The sequence below is a fragment of the Sinocyclocheilus grahami genome, unplaced genomic scaffold (genome assembly GCF_001515645.1).
Source record: "Sinocyclocheilus grahami isolate Dianchi unplaced genomic scaffold, SAMN03320097.WGS_v1.1 scaffold1678.1, whole genome shotgun sequence".
Classification (NCBI taxonomy): Eukaryota; Metazoa; Chordata; class Actinopteri; order Cypriniformes; family Cyprinidae; genus Sinocyclocheilus; species Sinocyclocheilus grahami.
The window spans coordinates 105,590-124,264 of NW_015506857.1; the positions used below are offsets into that span (position 1 = coordinate 105,590).

General features: G+C 36.9%; 1 protein-coding gene across 1 annotated transcript; it reads right to left on the reverse strand.

The window, feature by feature from the left end:
- Nucleotides 1–919: 919 nt before the first annotated feature.
- LOC107571981 (transmembrane protein 255B-like) lies at nucleotides 920–16,126 on the reverse strand. The gene is made up of 5 exons (XM_016258384.1): nucleotides 16,081–16,126; nucleotides 14,297–14,439; nucleotides 14,043–14,105; nucleotides 1,121–1,210; nucleotides 920–1,030 (listed from the first exon to the last, which is right to left on the reverse strand). The coding sequence occupies exons 1-5, from the start codon at nucleotides 16,124–16,126 to the stop codon at nucleotides 920–922; spliced, it is 453 nt and encodes a 150-aa protein (XP_016113870.1).
- Between the last annotated feature and the right edge of the window lie 2,549 nt (nucleotides 16,127–18,675).

An 18,675-nucleotide genomic window follows, 5' to 3' on the forward strand; every position in this document is an offset into this window, starting at 1 on the left:
ATTATCAGTAAAGAATGTTTTTTTACTCAGAAACTGAATATTGCCACAATTATTCACAAATAATGTTTTTTTTTTCACTCAAAAAGTGGAATATTGCCAAAATTATCCACAAATAACAATTTTTTACTCAAAAACTGAGGTGCATGAGCTCAGATCACTGTCTATGCTTACAATCGACACTTTCAATCTGTTTCAATCGGAATGAAATCATTCTGATTTATGAATCCAAGTGTAGTGTTTACATAAACGCTAAATAAAATGATTGGCTACACGTTTTTGCGTCACAAGTTTCAATATCAGATTTGATATTTTGACATGCACACACTGCACAAATTTACAGAGATTCCCCATTTACACATACTACTCACGTTCCATTGCTTCTTTTTTGTTTTTGTTTTAAAGAGCAGACTTAATATTTAAATATTTCGGGTTCTAATTAGGAGATGATGAGCATGTAAAGCTTTTTTTTCCGTGCTGCTTTTATTTATCAAGCGGTAAAATCGCCCATTCCCGTGGCCAAAACAAGCCGTCTGTGGATTACATTTTAATATTGTAAAGAACAATATAAAGAACCTTTAGTCCAATTGAAAAATGTATTGGAATTTAAATGTTCTTCATGGAATAATCAATGTCAATAAAGAACCTTTATTTTTATGAGTGTTGAATAAAAGTGTCTGCAAAATGAATAAATGGAAATTAAAAAATAATTATATGCAGCAAATATACTGAATTTGAGAAATATGTTCAAATTTTACAAATATGTTGAATTTGACAGCTTTATGTTTCTGATGGTCAGATCAAACTGAAGTCATGTTCATTCTGACCAGCAGAGGGAAGCAGAGCACATGATCATTCAGTGAGTCCACCTGATGGTTAATCTACTAATCCTAACCCAACCCATAATCATCAGTATGTGGATTTATATTCCTGCAGGATGATCTTCAGATGAACTCACCTCAGTGTAGTAGTCATAGCCGTAAGAAGTGCTTGAGTAAAACTCACAGCGGCCCTCCATCAGTGGCCTTCTGTCCTACACACAAAGAGAGACAGTGTGAAAGACAGTATCAATCCTGAGATGAGTTAGTTTCATGAGCAGCATGTAAGCACTCAAGATACTCACAATGAACTCAGCGGCGATGATTCCGTCGATGATGGCGCAGAGGAAACACGACACGACACCCAGACTGATGAAGATGATGGACGCCACCAACTAACCGACACAAACACTGTGTTAATCACCACTGTATGAAGGGCACACGCGTGAGGATGCTGATTCTGCATCATTATATTACTGGATGAATCATATCTCGAACCCAAAATCAAACAAAAAATATGAGAAAACATTTTTTTTCATACTTTATCAATAAAACTTCTTTTAGTATAATTGTACAAACATCCACCTTCAGCTCATGCTTCACATGCCACAACCATCACCATGTAGCCCAAGACTGGTTGCCCACTGAAGCTAAGCAGGGCTGAGCCTGGTCAGTGCCTGGATGGGAGGGAGACCTCCTGGGAAAACTAGGTTGCTGCTGGAAAAGGTGTTAGTGAGACCAGCTGGGGGTGCTCACTCTGTGGTCTGTGCGGGTCCTAATGCCCCAGCCCAATATATTGACGGGGACACTATACTGTAAAAAGTACCGTCCTTTGGATGAGACGTTAAACCGAGGTCCTGACTCTCTGTGGTCATTAAAAACCCCATAGCACTTCTCATAAAGAGTAGGGGGGTGTCCTGGCCAAATTCCCTCCACTGGCCCTTGTCAATCATGGTCTCCTAATAATCAGCAATACAAGGCAAGTTTATTTATATAGCACATTTCGTACACAATGTTAATTCAAAGTGCTTTAGATAAAAGAAAGTAAAATAATCACCAAAATAAAACAAGGAATTTAAAAACTTTGAAAATGATTTAAAATGAATTTAAAGGGGTCATATGATGTTGCTAAAAAGAACATTATTTTGTGTATTTGGTGTAATGAAATGTGTTTATGCGGTTTAAGGTTAAAAAAAAACATTATTTTCCACATACTGTACATTATTGTTTCTCCTCTATGCCCCACCTTTCTGAAACGCGTCGATTTTTACAAAGCTCATCGGTCTGAAAAGCGAGGTGTGCTGTGATTGGCCAGCTATCCAGTGTGTTGTGATTGGCCGAATACCTCAAGCGTGTGACGGAAATGTTACGCCCTTTACCATATTGTGATGCCCTGTCAAAAAGTCTGTGAGTCAGAACAGCCAGCATTGTAGTCTACTCTACCAGGATCAGGAAACAGTCCTCCATAAAATGTGCAAAATAAAAATAAAATAAAAAATTAAAATAACATCTGAATATTTGGGTTGAAGTGTTCTGGAACAGTGTTGTAAATACAACTTAATCACTGATTTCTAGTCGTGTCCATTTTTGGAAGACCAAACAAAGTATTTTCGCTTTCACAACAAAACACAGCTTCACACACCGCGGCCTTGAGTGAGCGGAGGCTGGGGGCTAGAGTGAGGAACGGCCGGAGGGCTAGAGTGAGCAGAGGCGGCAGGCTTGTGGCAACCACATGTGACGACCCCGGGCTGGACTCCGCTTCGTCCACGGTCGATAAAGCTAGGTAAAACTGGGTATCATCAGCATAGCTGTGATAGGCAATTTGGTTCTTTCTCATTATTTGATGTAGTGGGAGCATTTACAGGCTAAACAAGAGCAGTGCAAGAATTGAGCCTTGTGGGACTCCACAAATCATGGATGTCCACTTAGACTTATGCTCTCCTATAATCGCATAATAACCTCTCCCTTCTAAGTATGACCTGAACCATTTGAGTACCATCCCAGAAAGCCCGACCCAGTTTTCCAGTCTCTCTAGAAGTATGTTATGATCAACATTGTCAAACGCAGCACTGAAATCTAGTAGTACCAGCACTGATATTTTACCAGAATCAGAATTCAAGCAAATATAATTTATTATCTTAATGAGCGCTGTCTCTGTGCTGTGATGCGGTCGGAAACCAGATTGAAAATGGTCCAGGTATCCACTTGAGTTTAAGTATTTGTTCAGCTGATTAAAAACGACCTTTTCCAAAATTCTTGCCTATAAAAGGAAGATTTGCTATTGGTCTATAATTGCTCAAAATGGTGTTATCAAGATTGCTCTTTATCAGAAGGGGCTTAACAACTGCAGTTTTCAGGGAGTTTGGAAAAGTCCCAGAAAGAAGTGAGGCGTTCACCACTTCTAAGAGAGCTGCTTCTAAACAGTTAAGCACCCTTTTAAAAAAAGATGTGGGAAGTGTGTCAAGATAGCAGGTTGACTATTTTAGGGGCTGCGCAATTTCTTCCAAAATTTTGCTATCAATTGCTTTAAAAATAGACTTAGTATCTTCTTTTTGATATTGCGGTCGAATCTGTCTGACCTCTGCATAACTTGAGGATATGCTAATCGCCCTCCTGATATTAATGATCTTCTCAGAAAAGAAGGAAGCAAACTCATTCCATTTGCTGTCAGAGAGCATTTCACTGGGAATCTGGCTGGGGGGGTTTTGTCAGTCTCTCAACAGTAGCAAAAAGAGTGCGAGTGTTGTTTAAGTTACTGTTTATAAGGTTTGAGAAGAAACTCTGTCTAGCTGTGGCTAGTTCCACATTGAAAGCATGTCTTTATAGATGCTATAGTGAATTTCAAGTTTCATCTTCCGCCACATCTGCTCAGCTTTTCCGCATTCTCTTTTCATACTCTGTACTGCTGTTGATTTTCTCCAAGCTGATTTTTGTCTGCCAGTCTTCTTGCTGACTTTCACAGGAACAATATCATCAATAACATTCTTGACTTTCAATAACTTAAGGAATCAAGGAGAAGATCAACAGAGTCTGCAGAAATAGCACTTCTCATAAAGAGTAGGGGTGTATCCCCAGTGTCCTGGCCCTTGTCAATCATGGTCTCCAAATAATCAGCAATACACAATAAAGCGCTACATAAATGCTTCATTCATTCATTCATTCTTTGCTGTGAAATCTTTACTGATTTTTATGAAGTCACATAAGAACTAACTTAGATATTGTTAGTAATATTTCAAGATGAACACTTCCTGTACTGAAGCAGCTTAGCTTTACTTGATTTTAATTTTTTTTTGAAAATCAGTATCAAATATGGTCAGGCTTTTGAGGAACATTTATTTGTTCATCTCTCAGTCATCATTATATTGCATGCATGATATGTTTTGATCATCAAAGCATTTAAATATCATCTTACTAAGACATATATTATTGGGAGATGTAGAGTGAAAACGGCTATATTTAATATATGCTATATTAATCTGTATTTTTAGATTTTTAAAAAAAAGTCATACTGTATGATTTTTAAGCTGTTCTCCTCATGGAGACCAAAAAATGTCTCCACAAAGACAAGGCTTTTGCCATCTTTGTGGGGACATTTTGTTCCCATAACATAGGGAATACCTGAACACACACACACACTCTGTTGCACACACACTCAAACACCGGCTGCTTCATCGTCTCCTGGTCTCCAGCGTGAGCTCGTAACTCCAGCATCTGCATGTGGACTGACTGCAGTAATAAAGTAAATGTAGAGCCGTGTGCCGCTCCAGTCTGTTGGCACAAGGCTATATGGGTGATTTACTGTCCCTTGGAGCGCCAGCGCCGGAACAGCAGCAGTAACAAAGGAAAGGTCACTCTCAAATACAGTCTTTTCAGGAGCCTTGTCATGTGATGGGTTTGTTTAATCTAAGGGCTCTGATTGGGTGATGAGCAGCTGACATTGGACTAATAACTAATAGATGAAATAACTAATAGATGAAAACTGAAACAAAAATGAGAAATTTTGCCTTGCCAACTAACTGAAATAAGTTTAAAGAGGTCATGAACTGCATTTTATTATTATTTATAATGTTCTGTGAGGTCCACTTATAATGTTAGCAAGACTTTTACATAAAAAGAACATAATAATAAAGTAATAAGCTATTTTGTATCCTGTTTTTGACCCTCTCCACAGAACAGTCTGTTTTTATTGGCGGGGTGCATTCAAGACTTGGAAGTAAATGTTCACTGCTATGACTGGTTAACAGTTTTGCATATTAAAATAATAGATAGAAAACTGCTGTGACATACTCTGAAAACAACATGGTTCATTTGGGTTAAAAACTTATAAATACTCAGTATATATCAAAGGACCTGTAACAGACAATGCAATAGTGGTATAAACATGTTTACTCTAACTATACAATTATGTGTTGTTGTGACATTACTGTTGGATCTAATATAATCAGACTCAGCACTGCATCATCTTTTACTTTCAGTCTCTCTGAAAAGCCTGCGTCGAACTGTCTTGTTTAAAAAAAAAAAGCAGTAAAGTAAAAGCAAACAAACAGTGCTTCACTGACATGATCTGGAGCTCTTTCTAATGTTAATTTCCTCTCCTTCTACTACATGCGCGATCAGTAGGCGGGGCTGAAGAGGCAATAATGTAGAAGTAGACAATGATTTTCTTCTGCAGAGGCGGTCTTTCATTGCACTATGACGTCATAATGTGACATTCCAAAATGAGTCGTTTTGGCAGCTTAGTTTCAATGAAAGCTGTTTTTGAACTAACAAGAAAGTTTTGAGTTCTGAAACTTACAGGATGTTTTCTGACCCTTGTTAAAAGATCAAGGGAAATGTAATTTCTCAGTCACCGCTTTAAGTTGAAGCACTAAAATTACTAACTGTAAATAAATTAAAACTAAAATAATCAAAACTTTTTAAATTAATATTTAAAATAAAACCTAAGAAACATGACAAACACATAACAAACATACTCAAAATGTAACTAAAATTAAATTGAAAACAGAAAATATAAAACCAAAGCTAATTCAAAATATTAATAAAAATATAATATAACTAAAATAAAGTAACACTGTCAATGATCAATCTCATCAAACACATCTCTTCAACATCTCACATTTTTATTTTTATGCATTTTATCATAAAAACGTCTACTGCTAGAGCTTCAATGTATTTTCAGTTTATATAAATATCAAAATATTGACAGTCAACAAATAAGGGATGCTTTAATGAACAATTCTTAGGCTGCATTCGAATATACATACTTTCGTAAAAAAACGTTTTTGTGTGTTGTGTTGAGTAATAAAGTGAAAAAGTCAAGTAAAGGGAAAAGTGAAAAAGTGTGAATGACGTGATGGCCAAGTATGTTGTCTCATACTCGGAATTAGTGCTCTGCATTTAAACCATCCAAGTGCACACACACAGCAGTGAACACACACACCCCCCCAGAGCAGTAGGCAGCTATTTGCTGCGGCGCCAGGGGAACAATTGGAGGTTTGGTGCCTTGCTCAAGAAAGCGCTGTTCATTCACTCCCCACACCTACAATTCCTGGCGGTACTGAGATTCGAACCTGCGACCTTTGGGTTACAAGTCTGACTCGCTAAACATTAGGTCACAACTGCCCAAGCATGTCCAAATTCATGTTATTTTTTGTGATCAATCCAAGCACCCACTGTTTATTTTCATGTTTATTGCTGTCAATCTGCTTTGAAACAATCTGTATTATTATAAAGCGCTATATATAATAAATGTGACTTAACAGTCATGAGCAAATGAGCTGATATTCTGATGAAAAACATTTCAAAAACAACTAACTTCATTACACACAAAATAAAGTTCAATCTATCAGCTAACATGTTTAAAGTTCAGTGTCAGTACTAAAGCTCTAGTAACAGTGTGTCGATCATCTGCTGCAGAAACAAGACTGTCCATCCTGATGAACCCAGAGCGCTAGTAAAACACGCATATCCGCTCATGCTAACAGCACATGACAGCTGGAACATCATCAATCACGTGTTAATGAGCTTCTAAACGGACCTGCAGCTTTACGATCGTGTCATTTTCCTGCTTAATTGCGCTAACTAAATCTTGAGTTTATTCACTGGTGATAAATGATCCGAGCCAAATATCACGTGACCTGCAGAAAAAAAACTATAAAACGAGTACTCCGAGCTCATTAAACCTGAAACCAGCATCTAAACCAAAAACTTCAGTCCAATTAAACCCAGAGCCACTGATGTATGAAAGCCCGTTTCTGCCACAGGATATAAACATATAAAAGATGTAATTATGTGTTTTTATCACACAATTCAGACTTTTTTTTTCTGTGAGATATTAACTGAGAATTATGAGGGGGAAAAAAACAGAGTTGAGATAAAAATATATAAGTCACAATTTTGAAGTTTTTCTCTGAATTCTATTCTCTAAGTTTGTATCTCACAATTCTGTTTTTCGTTTCCATACCAAATCCAAAAAAAGGGGTAATTGCGACTTTTCCTCAATGTTTATCTCTCACAGTTTTAACTTTTTTCTCTGAATTGCACGTTTACATCTCAGAATTGTGAGAAAAAAATGGTGGAATCTAATACTCAAACTTCAGAACCACAAAACTACTGGTATTCTGGTATTTAGTCCTAAAACCAAAGTGGATGCAGTACATTATAGTGAATGATTTGAATTTGTCAGTGCTGTATGTCAGTAATATTACAATAACATTTATACACAACTACTATAAACTCCATCATCCACTAATGAGCTTCTTTCATGTGCAGTTGTTTATTCGTTTCTGACGGGTAAAAATTAGATTTTAACTCGGCATCTTTCTTGAAGACTAGCAGTTTGAGAGGTTACAGAACGTCTAACCTACAAACCCTGAACACTGATGCTTTAAAGATGCATGTGTGAAGCTCCATGTCAGCGATCAGTAACTCAACACCGGCTCTCTGGTTACCCGTCAGACTCCGCACTCCAGCTTATGCCAGTTCTACTACCTAACTACCGTACATCCACGAACCATTGAGTTAATTAACAATTAAAACAGACACACATGAGCTCTGCTTCAGCTCAATGAAGCCCATGAACTGGTTTGTGCTGTGATGAATCCAGTACAGGTTATATAATTGTTTGCAAACGTTCAAGTGTCACAGGAAAATGATGACATAAACAGAAAAGTGATTGAGATGAAGGTGAAGAGGAGAAATATGACAGATCTCATTGATTCAAACACACATGCACACTGATGCAGCCGTGCTGAATCATGAAGAACTGAATGATTCTGATTCAATAACAAATCCATTCTTTTATGGAAGCACATCCTGCTGCCTAAATAACTCAATAACTCCTAATGGCATACTAATCACTAATAATATTTTTGTTAACATTTTAAATGTCTTTATTTTATCAAAGTAGAACAGTTTTGATTAAACGTCTTTAACGTCTTTGAACAGCTTAAACATTTCCAGTCAACAAGAGCATTTGGCTGAAACTAAAATGCAGAAACGACTAGAACGAATTCATTGAATTTTTAACAACGTTTCTCTCTCATGGAATTTCAGCTCACTTATATTCAATTTACTTGTATTTTAAAGCTCATTTAAAAACAACATGTTGATCCAAAGTGATCCATAAAATAAAGCAAAAAGCATCGATCCAACAATAAGACTCAAACAGAAGAACATTCAAGGACCTCATATAGAACCAAACATCATGACAATCATTCAGTGCCTGGATTTTTCAAAATAAAGAACCAGTTTTTTTTTCTGAATAAAAACTGGTTCTCAACCTGAAAGTGTCTCACTTTATCCTCCAGTTTTATGGTGGCTTTAACAAAGCGTTACATAATAGATGATGTTTGTGGAGATCTTGTTCTCTGAAGGCTGAAGGGGATGATACTATAACTTCTGAATCATCATTATCTTGACGTCTCATTCCATTACAGTCATAATTCTGCAGCATTTGACCTCGAAACTCTCTGGCAACAATGTTCTGGTCACTTCCTGCAATCTCAGAAGGGTCAGAGGTCTTGGGACTGAGTCTGCAGTGACGCCCAGGAAATGGAAGCTGAAGCTGCAGTGTGATACGGGCTGTTGCACATTAATGTGTTCATCTGAGCACTTGGTTTTACTTTACTGTCACTGTGTGTGTGTGTCAGTTGTACGTATAGAAACGCCCTGTGATGGAGTGTGTGCATGTTTTGTGAATGACTGTGTGTGTATTGTTCATTAAATTTTAAAGGCTGTGCTGGGATCAGAGCCCAGGACACAACAGAAGACTAAATCACACACACGCCAACAGCACGTTGCCATGGTTAGAGACCCACAACTTTCCTTTGCCACGGATGCCACATGCCAGTGTGTGTGTGTGTGTGTGTGTGTATGTGTTGAGAGTGAAACATTTTAAACAGTATTTTGCTGGTTGGCTGCTCACACTATACAATTATCATAGCAACACAATAAAAAAAAAACAGTTTAATAGCTGGTAAAAAATATTTACACATTAATGTGTTCATCTGAGCACTTGGTTTTACTTTACTGTCACTGTGTGTGTGTGTCAGTTGTACGTATAGAAACGCCCTGTGATGGAGTGTGTGCATGTTTTGTGAATGACTGTGTGTGTATTGTTCATTAAATTTTAAAGGCTGTGCTGGGATCAGAGCCCAGGACACAACAGAAGACTAAATCACACACACGCCAACAGCACGTTGCCATGGTTAGAGACCCACAACTTTCCTTTGCCACGGATGCCACATGCCAGTGTGTGTGTGTGTGTGTGTGTATGTGTTGAGAGTGAAACATTTTAAACAGTATTTTGCTGGTTGGCTGCTCACACTATACTATTATCATAGCAACACAATAAAAAAAAACAGTTTAATAGCTGGTAAAAAATATTTGATTCACAGACCATTAACAGGTGTGTCAAAAAGTAAATTTTGGACCTTGTTTGTGACAGAAGAGATGCTAAATCAGGTTACAGCATCATTAATACACAATACGGCCATCAGAACATGTTGATACTGGACGCTGCCGTTCATCCACTGATGAAGAACACCACAGCAACCATACTGAACATCCTAAAAACCACAGCTACAATAACAATTCAGATAAAATAACTGGAAGCGAATGACACCGGAAGTATTGCATATTGAAGTTACAAATGGTCGCACTCACTCTTACTCTAAAAATAAGGTGGATAGCACTTTATGCAACACAGAATATTTCAAAGCTGCTTCACAGTAATAAAGAAGAAAATAACAGTATTAACCCTTTAAGCGCCCCCCCAAAAAACATTCATAATCATATTACTCAGCAACCACTAAATGGAATAACATAAATTAGACATAATTTTAAAGCTTGGAATCTCAGTTTTTAAATGAATGTAATCATTTTGGTCAGCTCTTAACGAGTGCTGAGCAGTCCTTCGAACCCTGACCTTATCGCCGGCGGCACGCCCCCTATTGTGCAAAAATTAATAATCATATTTTCAAAACTACAGCCTTGATCAATGCAATATAGGTGTCATTTGAAAGCTTCGAGTTTGAACTTTATAATGCATGTAGCCAAATGGAAAAATGATTTGCTGATAACCTGGAAGGGGGAAAAAATCATCATTTTTGAAATATTATTTTTGTACTATATACTGTAATATGTCAAAAACATCATAAAGCTCAGATAGTCATGCGTCATATGTCATTTGAAAGGTCTCACAGAGTAGATTACAACGAATATAATTGTTTTGGGGTTTGACTAAACTGGAGCAAGTTTTTGTACAAGAAGTCACCCCCAGATCCATATGAAAATAATATACTGATGTCACCGTTTTACTTATAACTTCATAAAACATGATCAGATTGTGGAAATTAGGCACCATTATTTAGAGCAGATTCTCCTGATTAGAAAGAACCCAAAACCACTATAATCTGCCATTTATATCTAAAGATTTTCCTCATGAATTTATAACACATTAAACTGCACATGCAGCATGTAGTTTAGCCAAAAAATGTAAGGTAGCTGTCATGTGGCGATTTCGCTCATAACTTCATAAAACATGCATATATCATAGAAATATATCCCTTCATTATTTGCAGAAAATTCTCCCAATTAAAAAGAGCCCAAACTCACCATAATCCATCGCTCAGATCTAAAGATATCGCTCATAAAGCTATAACGCATAGAAAAGAAGTAGGTCATGTAGCTTAGCAAAAAAATCAGAGGTTGCAGACCTGTGGTGTTTTAGCTTATAACTTCACCAAACATGCATAGATCTTGAAAAACCGATTAAAAAGAGCCCAAATTTACCATAATCCGTGTAACACATGAAAGCAGACAGGCGCACTGAGGCACTGCAAAGAAAAACAGCTCTATGCTTCACGTTGCTTTTTCATTCATAACTTCACGAAACATACATAGATCTTGAAAAGCACGTCATTATTTTCAGAAAATTCTCCCAATTAAAAGGAGCCCAAACTCATCTTAATTCATTCATTAGATCTAAATATATTACTTACGATGTTATCACACACATTAAACCATTAAACTGAGAAAAACATAGGTTACATTTTCATTCATAACTTCATGAAACATGCAGAGATCATGGAAAATTCTCTTGATTAAAATGAGCCCAATCATTCCATAATCTGTCATTTAGATCTAAAGATATTCGTCATCGAATTATAACACATAAACTCCAAATGTCCACGTTGCAATATTCTCATGGACATGTTTTTTTACGCTTATCATTTCATGAAACATGCTCCGATCGTGGAACATGGCATATCATTATTTACAGCAGATTCTCACGATTGAAATGAGTCCAAAATTATAATCCATTGCGTCTTTCATATATAAATAATGCCTAAACCCATGAATTGAAGAAATCAGTTGAAGAGCTCCACTGAATACTTGACAAGCAGAATGTAAAACCTTGAATATTTCTGAGTATTTCATATCTTATATATATATTTTTTTAAATAATTAGGTATCATTTTAAAGCTTAGAAATTCAGCTTTCGAATGCATTCAACCATTTTGATCCACTCCTGACCAGTGCTGCCTAGTTCCTCTAAACCGGAGTGTACCGCCGGCGGGCGCACCCTAGCGAAGAAAAAATAAGAAGCATATTTTTCAAAATATCTGCATTAATCAACACAAAATTGATGACATTTGAAAGCTTGGAGTCTGACCTTTACAATGCATGTGGCCACTTTGATTAACTCCTAAATAGTGCAGAGTTATTTGCGGATAAATAGATTTTTGAAAAATTATAATTTATGAAAAATGTTTTTGTGCCATGTACTCTAATATGTCAGAAACATCGAGTCTCATCAAGTAGAATGAAACAAGTATAATTTTGGGGGGCTTTGACTAAACTTGAGTGAGGCATTACTTCAAATTCAAAACAAAAATTTCAAAACTGTAAAGGGCTAAGAGAAGGGCTACCTTGGTTCCAAATGTTGTAACTTTTGATTCCTTCATGATTTCACCACAAAATAATATTAATATAAATAATTTAATTTACATACAGCACACATGTTGGGGAACATCACCAAAAAAGAATTTTTCTCCTACTATATTTCTTTCATGAGATATTGAACATCAAATAAGAATGATATGAAAAATTTCTCTTGACCACACTAATTTTTCTTACATTTTATCACCTATTTCTCAGCAGGAGAATATTCAAATGCAAAGCTTCCCCATAATTTTGAGGTGAAAATGGGAGGAGGACGATTTAATGTTAATAAAATTCACAATTCATTTCAGTTCATGTCTCAGAATGTGTATTTTTTGTTTGTAATTTCACAGTTGTAATACCATAACGTGAAAGTTCCGCTTTTCTATCGCGAATGTGCCGAATCTGCTGATGTAATTACAACCGCTAGGTGATAGAGAAGGGGAGGGGGAGGCCGGGGGAGAGCTGAGCTCTCGTGCCTCCATTGGTAAAAAAAATTAGCCAATCAGCATCGAGTGTTCACTTTCAGCGCTGAGGAGTGTTGAGAAAATAACCCTTGCAAGGGAGGCTAGCCTCCTTCTGATATCAACCAATCATCACAGAGACGTAAATTACATGATATTAGTTTGAACGTCTGCCGCTGCGCTGATAATGTACCAAGTACTTATGATGAGTAGCGATATTGAATATTTGATCGCCAACAGATTTACCAAGCTGTCATTCAAACAGTATATATACAAATTTAGGGAAAACAGTCTAAGCTGGATATAGGCTAACGTTACAGCAGTCGGCTTAATTAAATGGCGCAACAGGCAGCTCTCTTTTAACACAGACTTTTAAGAAGGGATGGATGTTTGCTTCAAGTGATAGACCAGGTAAGTGAAATTATATTATCTTGCTGTATTGCATGTCGTTTTCTTTACGTTTTCTGACTAAAACCAACCAACAAGCCATTTTAAAGTGGTTAAGCAAATAATAATAATAATCGGCAGGGATCCCAGACCAATACAATTAGTGTGCCTCCTCCATTTTAAAACCCACGAGCCGCCACTGCTAAACATTAGAAACCAAACTGAACACATTAGTCACATAGCAACAACCTTGCAACCACACTGAAAACATTGCAGTCACATAGCAATACTCTAGCAACAACACTGAAGATATTACTGTCACCTACCAAAAACCCTAGCAACCATGCTACACATTAGTCGCATAACAACACCCTAGCAACCACACTGCACACAAAGCTACACCCTAGCAACTACATGAAACACTATTATAGCCACACCGCAATATAGTCACTTAGCATCATGTTGGTCAGTTTTAAATGGACTAACAGCAAACATCTAGTTTCTATAACCCTGTGGCTGTGAGTTTAATTGAGTTGATCAGGACATGGACTGAAGATGGGATGCAGCTCCTGGAGCCCAGCGATGCTCTGCTTCATCTAATCATCTATGCTAATCTAATTCAGCTAAAGCGCCATCTGATCTGTCAGCCAATCACATTCAGGATTACTGACCACATGTCCAATCACACTCATCGATCTGACAGCGGATGTGCCTTGTGTTCCCAAGTAAAAATGCCATATCTCACGAGTAATATTATCTGAAATATATTTCACAGGAACAGAAATAAACAGCACCTGAAATACACCGACTGTAATTGTATTGATGAGCCATTATATCACTCAGAGAGCCGATACTCCGTTTACTCATGGCTTAAAATAGAGCATAAAGCCATTTTCTGATAGATTTAGGCTGGATTTGAGCTGGTACTCACCATCGGCCTGCGATTCTCCACCAGGTTCAGACCAACGATACCCAAGAACGCTCCAAAACTCAGCTGCCATTGAGAAGAGAACAAACCAACATACTTGATTTAACATGTAATAATAACTTCAACTTTCAGACTTTAAGGCTCAAACGTGCTGCGACCTGCTGCTGCTGTCCTGGTGTTTTATTGCATGAATAAAAGGACAAAACAAAGAGTTGATTAAAGTGATGAAATGTGAAGTTGTGTGTGGAGTCACTCACTATAATCCCGGGATAGTATCCAGACACAGCCACATTATCCGTCTGTGTGGCCGACAGCAGCCCGACCACCAGAACAAGAACAGAGAGTCCAAACAGAGACACTGAACACCAGAGAGCCGTCCGCCGCCGCCTCACAAACACATCTGGACAATCACACAACAGATGCATAGTGTCATGCACAAGTATAAGTCTCTTACACTGATTTCTAATTGTTGCAAAAAAGCAAACAATATTGTTGGCCAGCTCTAAAACCTGCTCTATGGTGAAACACTAAGGCATTACAGACATAACCGTATGATTGTGAAGAGCACTATACAAATGAAAATGACTTGATAATCGCACAGCTATATATAAAGTTGTACAAGTATATACAGTTATATATTCAATTCCAGCTAACATTCCCATTAAGTTAAGAAAACATGATTTCTGATAAACATAATATAAATATAAACAAACTGTTGAAATGTTTTAAAAACTGTTTAGATGTTTTTCTTGGTTATGCAAACGTTAAGGGCACATTTCATTGTATCATTTTGCAAACATTACTGGAATGTTACTTCTGAATGTTCTCTGAACGTTCTGAAACGTAACGTTTAAAAAAAAAAATCGTGTGTGCGCATTTAGAGAACATTATTAAAAAGCAGATAACTGTGAATGAACATTGAGAAAACCTTGACAGAACATTCCTTGTTAGCTTGAACATAGTAACTATACTAACAACGTGATTGTTTATTTAATTACAAAATCTAAACTATATTACATATATATTACATATGTGACCCTGGACCACAAAACCAGTCTTAAGTGTCAATTTTTCAAAATTGAGGTTTATACATCACATGAAAGCTGAATAAATAAGCTTTCCATTGATGTATGGTTTGTTAGGATAGGACTAGATGTGGCCGAGATACAACTATTTGAAAATCTGGAATCTGAGGATGAATCTAAAAATCTAAATATTGAGAAAATCACCTTTAAAGTTGTCCAAATGAAGTTCTTAGCAATGCATATTACTAATCAGTTTTGATATATTTTCACGGTAGGAAAATTACAAAATATCTTCATGGAATATGATCTTTACTTAATATCCTATTGATTTTTGGCATCAAAGAAAAATGGATAATTTTGACCCATACAATGTATTTTTGGCTATTGCTACAAATATACCCAAGCATATATTCACATACTATATACATTACATTATCTAATCTGAAAATGCGACTATAAGCCAGTAATACATAAAGTCATGTCATAAGCAGAGTGGTTTATCTTAAACTAACATACCAAAATGAAAAACTGTACTGCATTAAACGCAATGATGAGGTTAAAAATATATATTTTTTCAAAACGGCAGCAGGTGTGACCTTATTTGAATCAAAAGTGGCATTTCGTCATTTCTTATACCATCATTCATGCAGGTTTTATAAACAAATTTGGAGACCCAATAGAATATTTGTCCTTTACGACCATAGGCTTCTTAAAATGTGTTATACCGCCTGACTTTCCAACTTACACAAATTAAGAAAACTTTTTAATATGCTGTTCTCAAATATAGTATTGTTTTCTTTAAGTAATTAACGCATAAATGGGGCATTTATAAACTTTATACATTCATAAACTCTCATCACAGACGCTCGTTGTGAACGTACGAATAAAGTCAATCAGTCACAGTCATGATGGCCCGTTATAACAGATGAGCTGATGTTATTGATGATCATTTTATGTTTTCATGTTATTACAGATGAGCGCATGTTATAATTATAACGTAGATGAGCGGAACTCACCTGCAGGATCCGCGTTCGTCTGCGGCGCGTTCTGGGGCTGCTGCATCGCGTCTGTATGTTGTTTCACACACAGAAATTAATCCACAAAATAAAGTTTATAAAGAGACTAATTCTCCGTATTTATAATAATCCCCCGTCAGTACCACAGCGGAAAGACGCGCCGCGCTGCTCAGGTAAACTGATGCTTGCAGGACTGACGGTCTAAACTCACGCGACTGACCTGATGGTGACGCAAGGAGAAAGCAAGCGCGCACCGCGACGCTACAAAATGTCTCCGGTTACTGTCGTAACCTAGGTTCCCTGAGCAGGGGCGGATTTAGTGAATTAGGGGCCCCAAGCAAAATATAGGAATGGGGCCCTATACATTTGCCCACATTTTCCTTGATTAACCTTGAGGTTCCTTTTTTTGTTGTGATGCTTGCTGCTGCACAATGGTGCCCCATAGTTGTGTCCAATGTGTTATAATGGTTTTCTTTCATGTTGTAGACCACGAAATAACAACTGATTTACAATTGAGATACAGGTTTTCACAAAATCAAAAATTATAAAATGATAAACCTCACAATTGAGCGTTTAAACCAGGGGTGAGCCAGAAGTATAAATTCTTATATTAATTTAAAACAGGGTTATGTGGGTGGATTTTCACATTGATCTGAACAAAACCTACAGACTGGATTATTGAAAATGAACATTCATTCTCTGCCAGTAGGAGGCGCTTTTGGAACGTCGGAAATATAGAATGAGAAAAGTGTGAAAAAAATATAGCCTATATTGAGAGGAAAATCCACTGATGGGTTACCAGTGTAAGCTTGTGTGCAAAGGCTGTCTAATTCTAAACTTTAAAATATATTTATTTTTAGTTATTTTAACTACAAATTTAAATAAAACTGAAAAAATAATAAAAAGGCAATTATACATTTACACACATTATATCAACCAAAAAAGTAACTGTGTCATCTACTTGGTTCCTTCTCATAAATGAGTAAGAGGCATTTAAAACAATTATAAACTTATAATACACACCGTTTCTCAGTATTTAATTACAGCTTCAGATGCATAACATTTTCATCTCCCTCAAGCAGGGTACACAAAAAGCACGTTCAACTCATATAAGTGTAGCGAATCAGCTCATGGGGAAATGTGAATAATCATAACTAGTTATAATTAATTATAAATACTTAGATCCGCTGTAGATATTTAGCTGACCTCTCAGGGTCAACTGTCTTGTCAATTCTAAGAACGTTAATTTCCTGGTTAAGGGAAATAACTTTCTTACTGTACAAAATTAACATTCATTCTCTGCCAGCAGGAGGCGCTTTTGGAACGTCAGAAATATAGAATGAGAAAAGTGTGAAAAAAATATAGCCTATATTGAGAGGAAAATCCACTGATGGGTTACCAGTGTAAGCTTGTGTGCAAAGGCTGTCTAATTCTAAACTTTAAAATATATTTATTTTTAGTTATTTTAACTACAAATTTAAATAAAACTGAAAAAATAATAAAAAGGCAATTATACATTTACACACATTATATCAACCAAAAAAGTAACTGTGTCATCTACTTGGTTCCTTCTCATAAATGAGTAAGAGGCATTTAAAACAATTATAAACTTATAATACACACCGTTTCTCAGTATTTAATTACAGCTTCAGATGCATAACATTTTCATCTCCCTCAAGCAGGGTACACAAAAAGCACGTTCAACTCATATAAGTGTAGCGAATCAGCTCATGGGGAAATGTGAATAATCATAACTAGTTATAATTAATTATAAATACTTAGATCCGCTGTAGATATTTCAATCTGAAGGCTCGCGTGGATCTTTGCTGAAGTTGGTTGATGAAAAAGAACCAGTTTTGAGTCAGAGAATCTTGGTGAATGGAAAAGTCAAGGCCGAAGCCTGGCACGTACTTAAGAGTTTCCTGGAGCATTGTAGCTCACATTTTAATCTTCTCAGAATACAACCGAACCACCGAACTCTGGGCGGGTCCCTAGTGTGGGGCTTTTAATGTCTCGGAAGATTCCCGCCTCTCAAAATGGGCTTGTTCAATGAGAAAGGCTGACGTCCCAAGTGGGCGTTTTGAGATACTGGGGAGCTTTTATGACCCTTTGTGTGAGGGCATGGTACTTTGCAAACGGAACTTGAATCGACATTACTAAAGATTCTCAGGACACTAATATATTGCCTATGTACCAACATATAATACACACGCTCGTTTAGATCATCAGAAGGCGAATTCATAGATACTAAACATGGTATGATTACATATGGCAAGATGACAGGAATGGGTTCCATCATAAGCATGCATAGAATATTCTAAAAATATCAAAGACAACATACACCATGACCTGAATGATATGTGTGTTCATTCAAAGAAAGGTTTCCCTATGAATTAATTAGTAGAAAAGTCAATTTCTGCTGTGCATTGTGGATTTCCTATGGAACATGCAGTGATTTTCCCTGCTTCGCATTCAATTAGGTTGTAAATGTATCTGGTGTCGGGGTTGCCATGGTAACCAGGGTCCTGGGCCCTGTTCACAGACATTTCGGCACCCAGTATGTTTATTGGGTGAGGGGTCTGTGAATGTTTGTTA